At 48.0% G+C, this 18,018-nt stretch overlaps 1 protein-coding gene across 2 annotated transcripts in view; it reads left to right on the top strand.

Annotated features, from left to right (window-relative positions):
* Nucleotides 1-1,226: 1,226 nt before the first annotated feature.
* The window catches only part of LOC119969437 (protein-glutamine gamma-glutamyltransferase 2-like), a 98,595-nt gene continuing 81,803 nt past the window's right edge, over nucleotides 1,227-18,018 (top strand). For both annotated transcript variants that reach the window (XR_005461353.1, XM_038803072.1), the window contains exons 1-2: nucleotides 1,227-1,414; nucleotides 1,710-1,889. Coding sequence is in view for 1 of the 2 variants with exons in the window: in XM_038803072.1 (XP_038659000.1) it covers nucleotides 1,405-1,414; nucleotides 1,710-1,889 (190 nt within the window). In the remaining variant the exon portion in view is untranslated. The remainder of the gene's footprint in view (nucleotides 1,415-1,709; nucleotides 1,890-18,018) is intronic.

Below are 18,018 nucleotides of genomic sequence, written 5' to 3' on the forward strand. Positions count from 1 at the left end.
GAGACTAATCATGTGACTGCTCACCCATTGGCCGAGAGGCAAGTAGTCCCGCCTACGAGGTGGGGTATAAGAACCCGTAGGACCCGACAGTGGCCTTTCTTTGTAAGTCGACTGCCGGGCACACAACTAGTTGATTAAAGCCTGATATATGGAACTTCTTCACGACTCGAGTCCAATTGATGGTACATCAAGGGGTCAACACTGAAGTGATCCTTTACCGCTGAGGAATGAATAAATATTAACAAAAAACAGCCAATAGGCGCACAGGAGGCAATAATTTAATAACGGCCAGATAATGTTTTTTGTGATATTGATTGAGCAATAAGTATTGTCCCCTGCACTTCAGAACATTACCATGGGATATTTCACTTCCACATCGCCAAGAGGGCAGGTGGGATCCACTGGCCTACCAACCGCAAGTTCTTCGGCAGCGGGAGGCGGCGCACCATTCACTGACGCCGGCATTTTCTGTTCCTCCTGCTGACAAGGGGAATACCCATTGAAACCATCCCACACCGCCAGGACTTGAATGCGCAGAGGCAAGTGGGCTAGCTACTGAGCTGTTCCCAACAACACCCGAATGGGCAAGGCAGGCTTTGCTTTTCCAAATGTTTGACGCATGGCAGAGATACTGATGGCCGTATCTTCCCCTGCCTGATCATTTTGAACGAAAGAAGTAGACAAAAATATAAAGTAGTGGATTTCAGTGGTAAGGGCTAAAAAAAATGTTTATAACTAAGCTGAGGTGGGAGAGAACATCTCTGCAAAATTATACTATTTTGTGTGGAGCAAATTGCATCGGTTGTGTGGAATGCTGAAGACGTGAGACCGTTTTGCCCAGGGTGACTGCAATGTCCTTGTCTGCTGGAAATGTGGCGCGACACAAATTAGCTGTGCAGCTGTGCCCAGTGGTACAGTCGCGGCCCCTCAAGGTTCCTTCAGAGGGCTGATTTAACACGTTTTCCGGTTTGTTGCCGTCTTTTCTTTCATGCCAAGCGATTGGATGGAAAAAATTATGTTTCGTTCTATTAAAAGAATACTAAAATTACCTTCCACCCGACACAGGAACTGCTGACTTTGAGTCATTCAGCAAACTTCAGGGATTTTGCTGGATTTGACTCCCCTGGTATGACCTGCGCCCACAGAGGGAGCTCTGCTGTGTTTGCTTAAAATAGTGAAGGGAGAACGAAACAAAAAACTCCTTCATCACCTCAGCCACCCTTAAATTTGCATATGTCGGATATCACACTCCGCGGCTCCCTGTTGCTTTCGATTTGCGGTATGCTTGGACGTCACGTCTGGGTGGACTATAAAAGTTTGCAAAGCGATCAGTGGAAATTAAGAGTTGGGGCAGAGGGCGCCCGGTTGTGAGGAGAGCTGAGAGCATCACAGGGGAGAGAGAACATGGCACAAGGTCAGGGAACTTGTAAGGAGCAGCGAAAGTTGGAGTGAATGAATGGATGTCGTTGCTGCAGTGGCAAAAGTGCATGAAATAATTTGTGAATTCAGTATCTCAATCCTGAAGGAGCGAACACTGTCTCCTTTAGAGTTCAATGTTATGAAACGCTCGGTTCAGGGTCGTAGAAATTGTTACTGTTCAAAATTGAAGCGGATGGAATAGTTGTTGCTTGCCATTTGTTGAAGCTGATTTTATGAATAATTGCGGATTCCCCTTGCTGTGACCTTGTTTCCTTGGTTCCTTCCTTTAGCTTTGGCTGTGGCAACTACAGATTTTCAGTGTGAGTCCAATGGCCAGGCCCACAGGACCGCAGATTTCGGTTCCAGCCGGCTCATTGTGAGACGGGGGGATCGTTTCACCATCATTGTGTACTTCGCCGGCAGACCGTACCAACAAGGAGAGGATCAGATCTCCATCATTGTGGAAACAGGTAGGAAGGGACAAGGGTTATTGCACCTATTCAGAAGCCAAATAAAATAAATGTGCGCCCCTCCCAAAAGAAAGGGCACCCCAAAGTGCTTTTCAACTATTCAAGTGCTTGTTTGAAGTGCTGTGAGGTAAGGAAATTTGGCAGCCAATTTGCGCGTCCATCCATGGTATCCCTCGAGTGCAAAAGGAGGCGATTCGGCCCATTAATGGTGTACAACAGTGACAACCCTCCAAAAGAACACTCCACCTCGGTCCACTTCCCTCCCTTATCCCCCTAAAACCCGATGCACCGAACCCACAAATCTTTGGACTGTGGAGGAAACCAGACCACCCTGAGGAAACCCACACAGCGAGAATGTGCAAACTCCACACAAACAATCACCCAAGTCAGAATCAAACCCAGGTCCCTAGAGTTGAGAGGCAGCAGTGCCGACCACTGTGTCACCGTGCCCCTATAGTACAGCACAACAAGCTCCAGTTTGTGGAAGAACGGCCTGATCATCTATGTCAATTGATTGAGAGATATATATACGTCAGACCACTGGGGGAAACTCTCCTGTAATAATAATAAAAAAGAACATTTTGGATAAACTCAGCAGGCCTGGCAGCATCAGTGGAAAGAAACAGATAACATTTCGGATAACTGCAGAAGGATCATTTAGATCCTAAAGGTTGATTCTGTCTCCACAGATGTTGCCTAACCAGCTGAGTTTATCCAACATTGTTTTTATTTCAGATTTTCAGCATCTGAGTATTTTGCTTTTATTTGCTGGAGAACTCTCCTTCTGTTCCCCGAATTGGTGCCAGAGGAAGAATTGTGTCCACCCGAGGTCTCGATCTGAAAGCCTAATTTGAAAGATATGTTATTGCAGGTTATTATACTAACTACTGCCTAGTGATGTCGGGTTAGATGATTTACTGTGCTCAAATTTCTTTAGGCTGGTTAAATCATCTAATAATGTAACAGAGGGATATCTGATATAAGCATTTGTTAAACATTAATCTATACCTGCTCAAAGCAATTTCCATGTGACAAATTCTTTAAATGTTGCTGTCTGGTTGTACTTTTGAAAGGATCTGCGGGAAATATAAGTGCAAAGTTCTCAGGTAGCATTGTGGTTAGCACAATTGCTTCACAGCTCCAGGGTCCCAGGTTCGGTTCCCGGCTTGGGTCACTGTCTGTACGGAGTCTGCACATCCTCCCCGTGTGTGCGTGGGTTTCCTCCATGTACTCCGGTTTCCTCTCACAGTCCAAAGATGTACAGGTTAGGTGGATTGGCCATGATAAATTGCCCTTAGTGTTGGGTGGGGTTACTGGGTTGTGGGGATAGGGTGGAGGTGTTGGCCTTGGGTAGGGTGCTCTCCTTCTGCACTGTAAATTCTATGATCTGCACAGAGCATAGTTCTCCCCATATTCCTAACAGAGAAGAGTCAAGAGTGGAGAATCCAGGTTCCATTATTCCAGTCCTGTCACAAATCCATGCTCACATCAGACAAAGCCCATTGCTGAGGAAATCCATTGCTTGCAGTGAAATAATAAAGTCATTGCTAAAGGAAAGATTTGTGTTTACTCAACGCTCAGCACAAAGTGAAAATCTCTTACCAGAATTAGTTTGCGCTCATTGTTGAGAATGCCATTTGAGCAAAATTGCCAGTATTCATATTGACGGGGTGTTCACACTATGGATAGAGAATGAGATGGTACCTACAAGTGCCTACGCAGATCCAACCTGCCCCAAATAAGTTCATGAATTCAGAATCCATTAAAATTCCACAGCCCACAGAAAAAAAATGAAGGTATATATATATACACACGAGACCTGCAGAGCAGTCGGGTAATAGACAGAACATTAGGCAAAAGGAGATGAATGCTGTTAACGCATTGCTTTTCAGTGCTGAATTATATTGATATATTTGCATAATTGTGAAGTAGTTTGCATGATGATATAACTTCAGAGCCAGAGTGGAGTATAGCAGAGCACCGAGAGACTAATAGCGGAAATTTGTTTAAGTAGTTGGGAGGACATCAAGAACAATTCCAAGACTTGGAGGGAGTGAACTATACCTCCTGGTCAAACAAAATGAATAAGGGGTGTACACACATCATCTTTCCCTATGAATCTGTATTACTCACTCAGACTTTGAACATTGCACGAGTTTAAGCCCCGAGACCTGTAGTTAGAGTTTTCGATTACAAGCGGAAATCATGGACACTTGCTCCCTTAGAGCACCAGAGAAACAGACGAGATGAACACTTCCCATTCTTAAATCGTGATAGATTAGGTTTTAAATAAATTTATTTTTAAAATAAATGTATAAAACCCAATTATTTTTTTCCGATTAAGGGGTAATTTTGCACAGTACAATACTTGGTACTGACCACGTTATTATGAAGCCAAAGTTACCGAAGGCCATATTTGGTTCTCAAACAATTACACTGTCCCTTCGAAGGGAAGCCAATTTGTCAATGCGAGATGGATGTAGATCTAGAAGTAGAAAACACTGGAGTATTGAGCTAAAATCACAGTGTGATATTCGGAACAAATCTATAAGCGCATCATAAGAAATTCCTTGTTAGCTATCTTGATGCAAATCAGATAGAGGAATTTCAGATAAATATATGGGAGCTTTCATTCCTAATATCATGCCCACTTTTAAGGTTCGGGGCAAAATTTTCCTGGTCCTGTGATGTTGGGCTTGGAGCCGGGGAAGCTTGGAAAATAGAGGGGAGCCAAATTGGAACAGCTCCTTGATGTGTTCCTGCCAGCCAGTGTTAAGCTCCAATGGTAACTCAATAATAAGAACGAGGGAGCAAGTATTTTACTACTTAAACTCCAGGTGTATTGTGCTCAGTAAGAATTTCAGCAACAAAACAGTGCTACCTGTATCCTCTTTATATATTGGTGCAATCTATTAAACAATTAAAACCCCAATTCCAAAGTAAGTACTAGGAAACATTAACTCTTTCCTAACACCGGGGATGTTTTCCGAGGACAGCCTGGGAAGCAGATTGCCTAAACACCGCATAGAGCAGGACAGGCAATCCGTACACTTAAGGTCACAGATGGGGAAATTTTGTGGGTTTGCAAGCATTTTTCCAGTGGCAGAGCAGTCCCCAACCATGTGCGGAGACACCAGCTTCATGAAAATGTCCTTCCTGTACAAGATGGAGGTCCAGTGGGAACAGAGGGCTGGATTCTCAGTTCAAGAGACGAATCTCCCGCCAGAGTAGAATTGCTCGTCGTCTGCGCTAGACACGGTGAGGAGCTCACGGAATTACACTGGAATACCACTATTGGGCCATCATTTTTAATGGGAGACCCGATACTGAGTCCCTTCCCCTCACAACATAAATCCTGTCCACCCCCTGCTGACATGTAGGGGCATGCTCCCCCCTTCACCCTGAGAATGACGGGTCAACACAGCCCCTCCCCTCCCCCTGCAGGGCCCTCGAATGACAGTGACATGATGACCCCCTTCAACAGACCCCACCATCAGAAACCCCCGATCAGACCCCCCACATTCCCCCATCAGAAACCCCTACCTGAAAGTTGAAGAGTAGTAAGGGCGTGGAATGCCCTGCCTGCAACAGTAGTGGACTCGCCAACACTAAACGCATTCAAACGGTCATTGGATAGGCATATGGACGATAAGGGAATAGTGCAGAGGGACTTTAGAGGGGTTTCACAGGACGGCGCAACATCGAGGGCCGAAGGGCCTGTACTGCACTGTAATGTTCTATGTTCATTCCAGGCAGTAGGTTGAAAAAGCCCTGCTTTTTCACTTACCCTTTCTTCAATCTGCTGGTTCAAGTAGAAATGTTTAAAGCAGCAGCTGTTACAGGTGTCAGAGGCGTCCAGGAATGCCAAGTACATTTTAAAGGGCTTGAAATTCCTTGACAGCCTTTGAAATGCGGATCACCAGTTCAATTTCACAGAGCATACATTGCATTAGTCAGTGATTGACAAATTTATTACTCCAGAGACAAGCTGGTTAGTGGTATATTCATTGATCTTTCCTACCCTGCTTGAATGCCTCTCCATAACCCAGCTTTGATGCTAACCACAATGTTTATAAACACTCTTGCTATGATTGACGGCACTTTGGTGGGCTTCCAATTACATCCGTTGCATCCTGACCCACCGCGGGGTCCACCGCGCCAGGGCCACGCTTGAAAATATTTGCACCGACTTTCGGTGGCAGCTATGAAGGAGTAAGTCGCACATTTGGTGGCTCCCGCTCGGGTTGGCCTTTTGGACCATTTCGCCCGATTTTCTACCGGACTTGAATTGTAAAACTGATGACAGAGGCAATTGTGTACTGAATTACCATATCGGTGCATGGACAGAAGGACTAGAAGTGCTTGTAAAAGCAGAAACAGAAAGACCGAGAAGGCTTGGGCTGAAGCTGCAGCAGGAGACAGCATGGCGGAGGACCGGACCTCTGGTTTGTCGACCCAACGGCCAATGGAGCAGCTGATGCAAGTTGTTCAGGAAGACTTTGCTAAGCAGAAACGGGACTGCTTGGACCCGATAAAAGAGTCTATTGAGCGACTGGATCTTAGATTGGATGCCCAAGATCGGGTGATCCAGAACGTAGAGAAGGTGCTGGCTGAGCAGGAGGAACATCAAACTGCAGTGGAGTTGGAGGTGGGGATGCTGAGAGACCAGCAGAAGAAGCTCCTGGAGAAGGTGGAGGACCTGGAGAATAGGTCCCACCGGCAGAATTTGAGAATCTTTGGGCTCCCAGAGGGGTCCGAAGGAGTGGACATGGGGCATACATTGCAGACATGTTGGAGAAGCTGCTGGGGGATTGGGCATTCTCCCGGGCCTTGGAGGTTGACAGGGCTCACAGAGCACTCACGAGGAAGCCGCGGGTGGGAGACCCCCCCCCCCCCCCCCCCCCCCCCCCCCCGAGGGCAATGGTGGTGAGATTCCACAGGTACTTGGATAAGGAGCGCATTCTACAGTGGGCCAAGCAGACACGGAGCTGTAAGTGGGACAACAGTATCCTGCGGGTTTACCAAGATCTGAGTGTGGAGGTGGCCAGGAGAAGAGAAGGCTTCAACCAGATTAGGTCGATCCTTTTTAAGAAAAAGGTAAAGTTTGGACTGTTGTATCCGGCCCGTCTCTGGGTCACGCATGAGGAACAGCACTTATATTTTGCGTCGCCTGAGGACGCGCTGGACTTAATGAAATGGAAAGGACTGGTGGTGGACTGAGAACTTTTGAACTTTGCTGCAACATTCATTCTTTTTTTTGTTTTTCTGTTCTTTTTAAAAAAGTTTCTTGTTTTTCGTTTTGTGGAAGCTGTTTGTAATGCCTTTTGCATTGAATTGGGACCAGCGGTAGAACTCAGTGAGTTAAGGTTTTAATTTGCACTATTGGGGGATGGAGGTGTGCTTCTTTAGATCTTGGTATTTTCCTATTGGGCAATTGTGTGGGGATTGTTTGATGTTGGAATATGTTTGTATGAGCGGGGGGAGGGTGGGAAGGGAACAATAGGTGGGACACTATCCGGCGCCAGGGATGGAGGCCACCAAGCTAGCTGGGTGGGCTAGCTCATGGAAGCGCTGTGGGGGGTGTTCATACGTTCAGTTTAGTAAAGGGGCTGGATTTCAGTGTTGTTACTAAGGGGAAGGAGGGGGAGTAAATGTTCTGCTGTTGAGGGAGGGACTTGGGCTAAGGGACAGAGAGGAGGTTGGGGGCGGTGGCTGCCTCGGGGCAGGTCAATGGAGGCGGGCCCAATAAAGCAGATGGCTGATCGGCGAAGGTGGGGGGGGGGGACAACGAGCCCCCCAACTAGGCTGATCATCTGGAATGTTCGAGGGTTAAATGGGCTGGTCAAGAGGGCACGTGTGTTCGCGCATCTTAGGGGACTGAAGGCGGACGTGATAATGTTGCAGGAGACGCACCTTAGACTAACTGACCAGATTAGATTGAGGAAAGGCTGGGTCAGTCAGGTCTTTCACTCTGGACTGGATTCAAAGACTAGAGGAGTCGTGATCCTGATCAATAAGCGGGTGGTGTTTGAGGCGGGAAGAATAGTCTCGGATGTGGGAGGCCGGTACATTATGGTCAGTGGGAAACTGGAGGCGGTGCAGGTGGTATTAGAAAATGTGTATGCGCCAAATTGGGATGATGTGGAGTTTATAAAGAGGATGCTGGGGAAGATACCGGACCTGGATTCGCACAGGTTGGTCATGGGAGGGGGAATTCAACGCAGTTATTGACCCTGGCTTGGACTGGTCAAGCTCGAAAACGGGCAGGGTGCCAGCAATAGCACAGGAACTCAAAGGGTTCATGGAGCAAATGGGGGGGGGGGGGGGGGGGGGGGCGGCGTGCGACAGCAGTGGATCCATGGAGATTTGGGCAGCCGAGGGTGAAGGATTTCTCCTACTCTCACGTGTATAAAGTGTACTCCCGGATTGATTTCTTTATTTGAGCAGGGCCTTACTGGCAGCAGTGGTGGACATGGGGTACTCGGCGATCACAATCTGAGACCATGCTCCGCACTGGGTTGACCTGCAGGTTAGTAAAGACAGTAATCAGCGCCCGCACTGGAGGTTAGATGTGGGACTTTGGCTGACAAAGGGGTGTGCGAGTGGCTGAGGAAATGTATTCAGAACTACCTGCAGGTCAACGACATGGGGTAATTTTCACCAGCGGTGGTCTGGGAAGCACTGAAGGCGGTGGCCAGAGGGGAACTGATCTCTATGCGGGCCCATAGGGAGAATGTGAACAGGACAGAGACGGACCGATTAGTAAAGGAGATACTACAGATCGATAGGAGGTATGCGGAGACCCCAGAGGCAGGGCTTTTAAGGGAACGGCGGAGGCTACAGGCGGAGTTCAGCGGTGGGGCAGCTGAGAAATGTGAGGGAGCGACCTATGAGTATGGAAAGAAGGCTAGCAGAATGCTTGCACTGCAGCTTAGAAAGAGGGAGGCAGCCAGGGAGATAGGAAAAGTAAATGACGAAGATGGGAACCTGGTTGGAGATTCAGCAGAGGTGAATAAGGCCTTTAGGGATTTCTACAGTAGGCTGTATAGGTCTGAACCCCCTATGGGGTTGGAGAGGATGAGGCACTTTTTGGAGGAGCTGAATTCCCCAAAGGTGGACGGGGAGCTAGTAGAAGGGCTGGGCACCCCGATCAGGGTGGAAGAGATAGTGGAGGGTCTGAAGGCCATGCATTTGGGTAAAGCCCCGGGGCCGCATGGGTACCCAGTGGAGTTTTATCAAATGTTTTCTGGGATATTGGGGCCAGTGTTGATGGGGATGTTCAATGAGGCAAGGGAAAGAGGGGTGCTGCCCCCGACGATGTCACAGGCCACAATTTCACTGTTTCTGAAGCGGGACAAGAACCCAGAGCTGTGTGGGTCCTACAGGCTGATATCCCTGTTGAATGTGGATGCGAAATTGCTGGCCAATATTTTGTCTTGCCGGATTGAGGATTGTGTTCCGGACATTATTAGGGAGGACCCGACGGGGTTTGTTGTGAGTAGGCAGTTGGTGGCCAATGTAAGAAGGTTGTTAAATGTGATCATTATGCCCCCGGAAGGTAGGGAGGTGGAGATAGTGATCGCAATGGATGCAGAAAAGGCTTTTGATCGGGTAGAATGGGATTATCTGTGGAAGGTGCTGGGATGGTTCGGATTTGGGCGGGGCTTTATTGACTGGGTCAGGTTGCTGTATCAGGCACCTGTGGCAAGCGTACAGACGAATAGGACAACATTGGACTATTTTAGACTGCACCAGGGGTCGAGACGGGGATGCCTCCTCTCCCCACTGTTGTTTGCGCTAGCTATAGAACCGGTAGTGGGGGTGGAGCACAGAGTCCCGCTCTATGCAGACGACCTGCTTTTGTATGTTTCGGACCCAATTGAGGGGATGGAAGAAATCATGAGGAATCCAGGGGAATTTGGCCAGTTTTCGGGGTATAAGCTAAATATGGGGAAAAATGAGATGTTTGCGGTCCAGGCGAGAGAACAGGAGAGGCGATTGGGGGAGCTGCCATTTAGATTAGTGGGGGGAATTTTTAGGTACCTAGGCATTCAAGTGGCGCGGGAATGGGACCGCCTGCATAAATTAAATCTGGCCTGACTCGTGGACCAAATGAAGGACAATTTTTGGAGCTGGGACGCGCTTCCGTTGTCACTGGCTGGGAGGGTGCAGATGATGGAGATGACGGTTCTCCCGAGATTTCTGTTCGTGTTTCAATGTCCCCACATCTTTATTCCGCGGTCCTTTTTAAAACGGGTCAACAAAGTGATCACTGGCTTCATTTGGGCGGGCAAGACCCCGCGAGTCAGGAAGGTAATGCTTGAGCGGAGTTGGGGAGAGGGCGGGCTGGCGCTGCTAAATCTTAGTAACTATTACTGGGCGGCGAATATAGCCATGATCAGGAAGTGGGTGGTGGGGGAGAGGTTGTAATGGGAGCGTATGGAGGTGGCTTCATGCAAGGGCACCAGTCTGGGGGCGTTGGTGACTGTGCCTCTGCCGTTCCTGCCAGCACAGTACTCCACCAGCCCCGTGGTGGTGACGATCCTGAGAGTCTGGGGGCAATGGAGGAGACATGTAGGAGCAGAGGGAGCATCGCTCTGGTCCCCAGTCTGTAATAATCACCGGTTTGCCCCGGGAAGTATGGATGGGGGAGTTCTGGATATGGCGGAGAGCAGGGATTGAGAGGATGGGGGATATGTTTCTAGAGGGGAGCTTTCTGAGTATGAAGGCGCTGGAGGAGAAGTTTGTGTTGGAGAGGGAAACCAAATTCAGGTACCTGCATGTGCGGTACTTCCTACGTAAACACGTGTCAAACTTCCCGCTCCTACCGCTAAGGGGGATTCAGGGCAGGGCAGTTTCCAGAAGGTGGGTAGGAGAAGGGAGCGTCTCTGACATTTACAAGGAACTTATGGGGTCAGAGGAGACGCTGACCGAGGAGCTGAAGCGCAAGTGGGAGGAGGAGCTGGGAGGGGAAATAGAGGATGGTCTATGGGTGGACGCGTTGAGTAGAGTTAATGTGTCTGCAACATGTGCCAGGCTCAGCCTGATACAATTCAAGGTCGTTCATCGGGCTCACATGACAGTAGCCCGGATGCGCAGCTTCTTCGGGGTGGAAGTCAGGTGTGCAAAATGTGCGGGAGAACCAGCGAACCATGTCCACGTGTTCTGGGCATGTCCGAAGCTTCAGGATTTTGGCAGGGGTTTGTAGATCTGGGGCGCAATTCTCCCAGCCCCGCGCCGCGCCGGAGAATTGCCACAACCGCACCACGCCGCCCCGACGCCAGCGGGGGTTCTCCAAGGTGCGGAGAATCGGCGTCATTTGCGCCGGTGCATTTGGCACGGCGCCGGTCGCGGGCCACTGTCCGTGGCCAGGCCGCCGATTCTCCGGCCCGGATGGGCCGCGCGGAAATGGCGGAGTCCCGCTGGCGCTGCCGGCGGGAACTCTGTGCAAAGGGTAGGGGGCAGCATGTGGGGGGGGGAGGGGGGCTCTGTCCTGGGGTGGGGGTGGGGGGGCCTCCAATGGGGTCTGGCCCACAATCAGAGGGCTGGCTTGTCCCCCCCCCAGGCCTACTTTGTTGCGCGGCCAGCCCCTAAACACCCACGCCATGTTGCGTTGGGGCCGGCGCACTGAAGAAGTCCCCCACGCATGCGCGGGTTGGTGCCCCATAGGGGCCAGAATCGGTTGTCGCCGCGCCCATTTCGCACCGTCATGTTAGTCTCCATTTCGGAGGATCGCGATGTCATGTCCATGGTGTTGAAAACAAGGGTGGCACTGAATCTAGAGGTGGCGATTTTCGGGGTGTCGGAAGACCCGGGAATCCAGGAAGAGAAAGAAGCAGACGTTCTGGCCTTTGCTTCCCTGATAGTCCGCAGACGGATACTATTAGCTTGGAGGGACTCAAAGCCCCCGAAGTCGGAGACCTGGCTATCGGACATGGCTAGTTTTCTCTGTTTGGAGAAAATCAATTTCGCCTTGAGAGGGTCGCTGTTAGGGTCCGCCCGGAGGTGGCAACCGTTCGTCGACTTCTTCGCGGAAATTCAATCGTCAGCAGAAAGGGGGGGTGGGGTTAGTTTAGCTCAGAATAGGGGGTTAATAAAGGTGGGACCTGTAAGGGAGGGAGTCAGCTTTTGCACTATGTTTATAGTTTCATGTAATTTGTTTATTTTGTTGTTGCTATAATACCAAAAATACCTCAATAAAATCTTTATTAAAGAAAAAGAAAATATTTGCACCAATCCACATCCATGTGAATCCCGTCCAAGCGGGCTGGAGCATCACGGTGGCGAGGAGCATTAGGCTACTGGCCCATTAATCGGTAGCAAGAGGGCTGCTGGGGTGGTGGGGGCGGGCGGGGGGTGGGGGTGGGTGGGGGACTGGAGCAGCTGAACGGTATCAACTTTTATAGCCTGATGTTCGTATTTCTGCCAGATTGGGATACCGATCCTTGTGGGGGATAACGGAGAATCCAAAAAAAGGCGGCTACCATCAGGATGCCTCTGAAGTCCAAATGCTTCTGCCAGATACGAAGGGCCTGCTGGCTTGGTCTGGCTCAAACTTTTACTTAGATCTTTACCTCCAAATGCACCCCCATTTTGAGGCTCTGTTGCATTGTTTTGTGATTGGAAAGGCAGCATTGGGAGCTACCCGCTGCCCTTAATAGGATGGCAATAATGGAGTTCATCCCAGGGAAGATTGACTAATCTCCCTCTCTACAAATGTGGGCTGGAGGTCTTAGATTTGTCTCAACAATGGGGTCCCGGAGCCTGTAAGACAATTCTGCCATTTTAGTAAATGAAGTAAAAATGATATATTTTGAGTTATGATCTGCTCTTTTGCCATTAAAGCCTCAGTCCTCCTTAGTAAATTGTGTCATCATTTTAACCCTTTGCGCACAGTAACTCTACATTCAGAGGGCAAGTTATAACATTGAAATATTTTGTTATTAATTGATTTTGTGCAAGCAATTTCTGTAGTTTAAAATGATTTGAAATTAATCTTCTGTTCATTTCCACCTCCAATATTTACAGATTATGTGCTAACTGATCCTGTCAGGATAATGCTTTGAAGTTGGAGAAGGTCAGGCAAAACCCAGAAATAGAACAGATCCAACACAGTTACAAAATGACTGGACAAAATGATAATTAGTTCACTTTAAAGTAACAGATTGACTGCTAACTGCTTATCCAGAGGATGTGACGGGTGCTCTAAAATGCAAGTTTTCCTTTTCTTTCATTTATGTCAGAACCACCTCAGTACTGACTGCAGAGCAGAACAAGTACATTTCTTGAAAGCAAGATGGATTAAGCTTAATATTCAGGGAGTAGCAGAAAACTACAAAAGTCAATAGTGAGGGGGCAATATTTCAAATCTACCTGAGACATAGATTTCATAGAATTTACAGTGCAGAAGGAGGCCATTCGGCCCATCGAGTCTGCACCGGCTCTTGGAAAGAGCACCCAGCCAAGCCCATACCTCCACCCTATCCCTATAACCCAGTAACCCCACCTAACACTAAGGGCAATTTGGACCCTGAGGGCAATTTAGCCTGGCCAATTCACTTAACCTGCACATCTTTGGACTGTGGGAGGAAACCGGAGCAACCGGAGGAAACCCACGCACACACTGGGAGAACGTGCAGACTCCACACAGACAGTGACCCAAGCCGGGATTCGAACCTGGGACCCTGGAGTTGTGAAGCATTTGTGCTAACCACTATGCTTCCGTGCTGCCCGTGATGGTGATATTCCAGAGATAGCTCATAGTTGGTGTTTCTCAAACAATGTTGGTGTTTCTCAAACAATAAAAAATTACCATAGGACAAATGAGTAATATTTGACATTTTACAAGTGTAAAATGAGTGATAGCAAATCAACAGACCGTTTTATATCTCATGATTTTTATTTCTATTGAAATCAGTGGAATAAAGGCAAGTATCGCACAAGCAAGATCTATCCCAATTGATCCACCATAAAATAATTTGCCAATGATTTCAAAATAACTATCTAAAAATAGTTGAAGTGGCTAAAGCTGCTAACTCAATTAATCACTGGTGGTTTACTTTATAAAGTCATGTGCGTTGCCAGTTCTATATTTAGGAAACACTTGAAACTTTTAAGTAGAGTAAAAGAATCGTGATTATAAATGGTGAAATAGTTGTATTCCTCGGTAAATGGAGCAACTACACAGCAGATTCCATTGTGCATGCAAACAGAAAGGTCAAGATGATATTTTGGATGTAGACTCTTAGCAGAACTGTAAACTGAAAGAGAAGCAAGCTTTTTGATATGAGCTATAAAAAAAAAGGCCTTGGGAGAGCTAGGAGGGGTCACGAGAAGTCCTTGGTGGGCCTTTTTACTCTTGTACTGTGAGAAATAAAAGAATGACCAGGGTGAGGTTAGGGTTGGTCAAGGACAGTAGTGGGAACTTGTGCATGGAGTCAGGAGATAGGAGAGGCTTTGAATGAATACTTTTCTTCAGTGTTCACCAAGGAGAGGGGCTATGTTTTTGAGGATGAGAGTGTGATACAGGCGGGTAGGCTGGAGGAGGTAGATATTCTAAGGGAATATGTATTAACAACTTTGAAAAACCTGAGGGCTGACAAGTCCTCTGGGCCAGATGGAATGTAGCCTAGGATTCTTTGGGAGGCAAGGGATGAGAATGCACAGCCTTTGGCTTTGATCTTTGGGTCCTCACTGTCCACAGGGATAGTGCCAGAGGACTGGAGAGTGGTGAATGTTGTTCCTCTGTTCAACAAAGGGAATAGGAATGACCCTGGTAATTACAGGCCGGTTAGTCTTACTTTGGTGGTCGGTAAGTTAATGGAAAAGATCCTGAGGGATAGGATTACTGACCATTTGGAAAGATGCAGCTTAATCCGGGATAGTCAACACGGATTCGTGAAGGGTAAGTCTTGCCTCACAAATTTGATTGAATTCTTTGAGGAGGTAACTGAGTGTGTAGATGAAGGTAGAGCAGTTGATGTCGTATACATGGATATCAGTAAGGCGTTTGATAAGGTTCCCCATGGTCGGCTCATGAAGAAAGTAAGGAGGTGTGGGACAGAGGGAAATTTGGCCAATTGGATAAGTAACTGGCTATCACATAGAAGACAGAGGGTGGTGGTGGATGGAAAATTTTCAGATTGGAGACCAGTTACCAGCGGTGTACCACAGGCATCAGTGCTGGGTCCTCTGCTATTTGTGATTTTTATCAATGACTTGGAGGAGGGGGCTGAAGGGTGGGTCAGTTAATTTGCTGATGACACCAAGATTGGTGGAGTGGTGGATGAGGTGGAGGGTTGTTGTAGGCTGCAAAGAGATATTGATAGGATGCAGAGCTGGGCTGAAAAATGGCAGATGGAGTTTAACCCTGATAAGTGCGAGGTGATTCATTTTGGTGGGACAAATTTGAATGTAGATTACAAGGTCAACAGCAGGGTTCTGAGGAATGTGGAGGAACAGATATCTTGGGGTTCATGTCCACAGATCTCTGAAGGGATCTCTGAAGGTTGCCACTCAAGTGGATAGAGCCATGAAGAAGGCCTATAATGTGTTAGCGTTTATTAACAGGGGGCTTGAGTTTAAGAGCCATAGGGTTATGCTGCAACTGTACAGGACCGTGGTGAGACCACATTTGGAGTATTGTGTGCAGTTCTGGTCACCTCACTATAGAACGGATGTGGAAGCAATGAAAAGGGTGTAAAGGAGATTTACCAGGATGCTGCCTGATTTGGAGGGTAGGTCTTATGAGGAAAGGTTGAGGAGCTGGAGCTTTTCTCTTTGGAGCGGAGGAGGACGAGAGGCAACTTAATAGAGGTTTATAAGATGATGAGAGAGATAGATAGATAGAGTGGACGTTCAGAGACTATTTCCTTGGGTGGATGTAGCTGTTACAAGGGGGCATAACTATAAGGTTCAGAGTGGGAGATAATGGAGGGATGTCCGAGGTAGGTTCTTTACTCTGAGTGGTTAGGGTGTGGAATGGACTGCCTGCTGTGATAGTGGAGTCGGACACTTTAGGAACTTTCAAGTGGTTATTGGATAGGCACATGGAGCACACCACAATGACAGGGAGTGGGATAGCTTGATTTTGGTTTCGGACAAAGCTCAGCACAACATCGAGGGCCGAAGGGCCTGTTCTGTGCTGTACTGTTCTATGTTCTATGTTCCATGCCTTTTTCCCATATCGCAGCAATTTTATTTCTCCATCAATAACCTATCCACCCCTCTTTTGAAAGCTGCCATTGAACCCTAGTAGAGAGGGCCAGAAGTCTCCATTTGGGAAGCATTTCCCGAATGGAGGGGTTTCTCTTATGGGTGGGGGGTCCCTGCTGGGGGCTCTCTTATAGGGGGGAGGGTTGGTGGGCGTCTCTGTAATGGGGGCTTTCTGGTGGTAGCTCTCCTTTGGAGGTTTCTGGTGGGGGACTCTCTTATTGGCGGGTTTCTGGTCATGGTCTCTGTAATGGGGGTGTTTCTGGTGAGTGCTCACTTATAGAGGAGCTGTCTCGCGGATAGTGGGGGGTCTGTTGGGGTGGGAAGGATTTGCATTGTGAGGGACTTTGGGGGCAACTCCTGAAAAGAGTTCCCCCCCCTTGGCCCACTGTGCTGTCCACCGAACCAGGGAAATGCTGGGAAATACCTGCACCAATTCTTGCCTACGCAAATCCAGCCAAGTGGATCAGAGATTCATGCAGGCTTGGAGAAATGAAATGAAATGAAATGAAAATCACTTATTGTCACGCGTAGGCTTCAATGAAGTTACTGTGAAAAGCCCCTAGTCGCCACATTCCGGCGCCTGTTCAGGGAAGCTGGTACAGGAATTGAACCGTGCTGCTGGCCTGCCTTGGTCTGCTTTAAAAGCCAGCGAGTTAGCCCAGTGTGCTAAACCAGCCCTGTTACATTGACCCATTTGCATCCTCCTGCTGGCACGGGGCACAAACCTCTGCCAGTGCCAGAGGGTAACTGGAGCAGTGGAACGGGATCAGTGTCCGGCACCAATCTCGTTTTATGGATAATGCTGAATTCTCAGCCACATCAGGAACCTCGCCCAGGCAGCAGAGAATCCAGCCCAGTGTATTCCAAATTCTAATGTGATGAAAGTAAGAAATTGTCATATATTATATTTTTTGCAGTAATGTTATTACAACCTGTTTTATGATGCATACAGACAGTCTCACTGCGAGAGTGGGGCTCAAGCTGTCACAAAAGTGAGCTAATCATTGGTTGTTATGTGAAATGTTCTGCTGATCGATCCCGAGAACCATTTACTTGTTTACAGATGCCTAGCAAATGGAATATTGTTTCGGTTTGAAGGATCCCCGGGGTGTAGATAATATATGAGGGTAATTGTGTTTGGTTCTGGCTAAATAAGTGAAGGAATACTTTGTAAGAAGAGACATAATAATACCTTATGCTTTGGGTACAGGTGATCTAGTTAATGGGAGGAGCCAGGTCTGTATGAAGAGTCAGTAGGTTCTGGAACTCTAATCTGAACAGAGGTGTTTCAGTTTGGTCCTGAAAGGTGATCTCCAAAGATTCTGCACAGAGAAAAATCCTGGTTGTTAACTTTGTTCATGAGTGGTATTCAAAATATATTGGTTTGCTTAATTGGAATATATTTGCAGGTCTCGGAAGAAAGTTAAGGTTTCTTCTTCTTCACTTAAGACCTGTTGTAACTATTAACAGTAAATGTATTTCTTTGGTGTTAATGTGGTTAATTCTGTGATTAAATTTAAGTTTGTTGGGATATAAAATATATCTATTGGACAGTGTTTTCACTCCTGTGGTGCAATAACATTTCCTCACAGTTTTACAAATTGAAAATAGTTGGGTTCTTGTCCGGGACCCTAACACTAACCATTAATTGTGCAAAATACTAAGGGCGAGATTCTCCCATATGGGGAGAAATCGTAAGGCTGGCGTCAAATCCAGGCGGGTTTGACGCCAGCCCCCCCCCTTCCCGACCGGGAACCGATTCTGGTCCCCGGTCGGGGCTAGCAGCCCAACGCCGTAAACTCCGGCATCACGGGCTTAACAAATTTCGTTAAGCCCGCTTGCCAGAGTTAGCGCCGGCTGACGCGTCATATGACGTCAGCCGCGCATGCGTGGACTGGAAGACTCCAACCCGCGC

The sequence above is a fragment of the Scyliorhinus canicula genome, chromosome 7 (genome assembly GCF_902713615.1).
Source record: "Scyliorhinus canicula chromosome 7, sScyCan1.1, whole genome shotgun sequence".
Classification (NCBI taxonomy): Eukaryota; Metazoa; Chordata; class Chondrichthyes; order Carcharhiniformes; family Scyliorhinidae; genus Scyliorhinus; species Scyliorhinus canicula.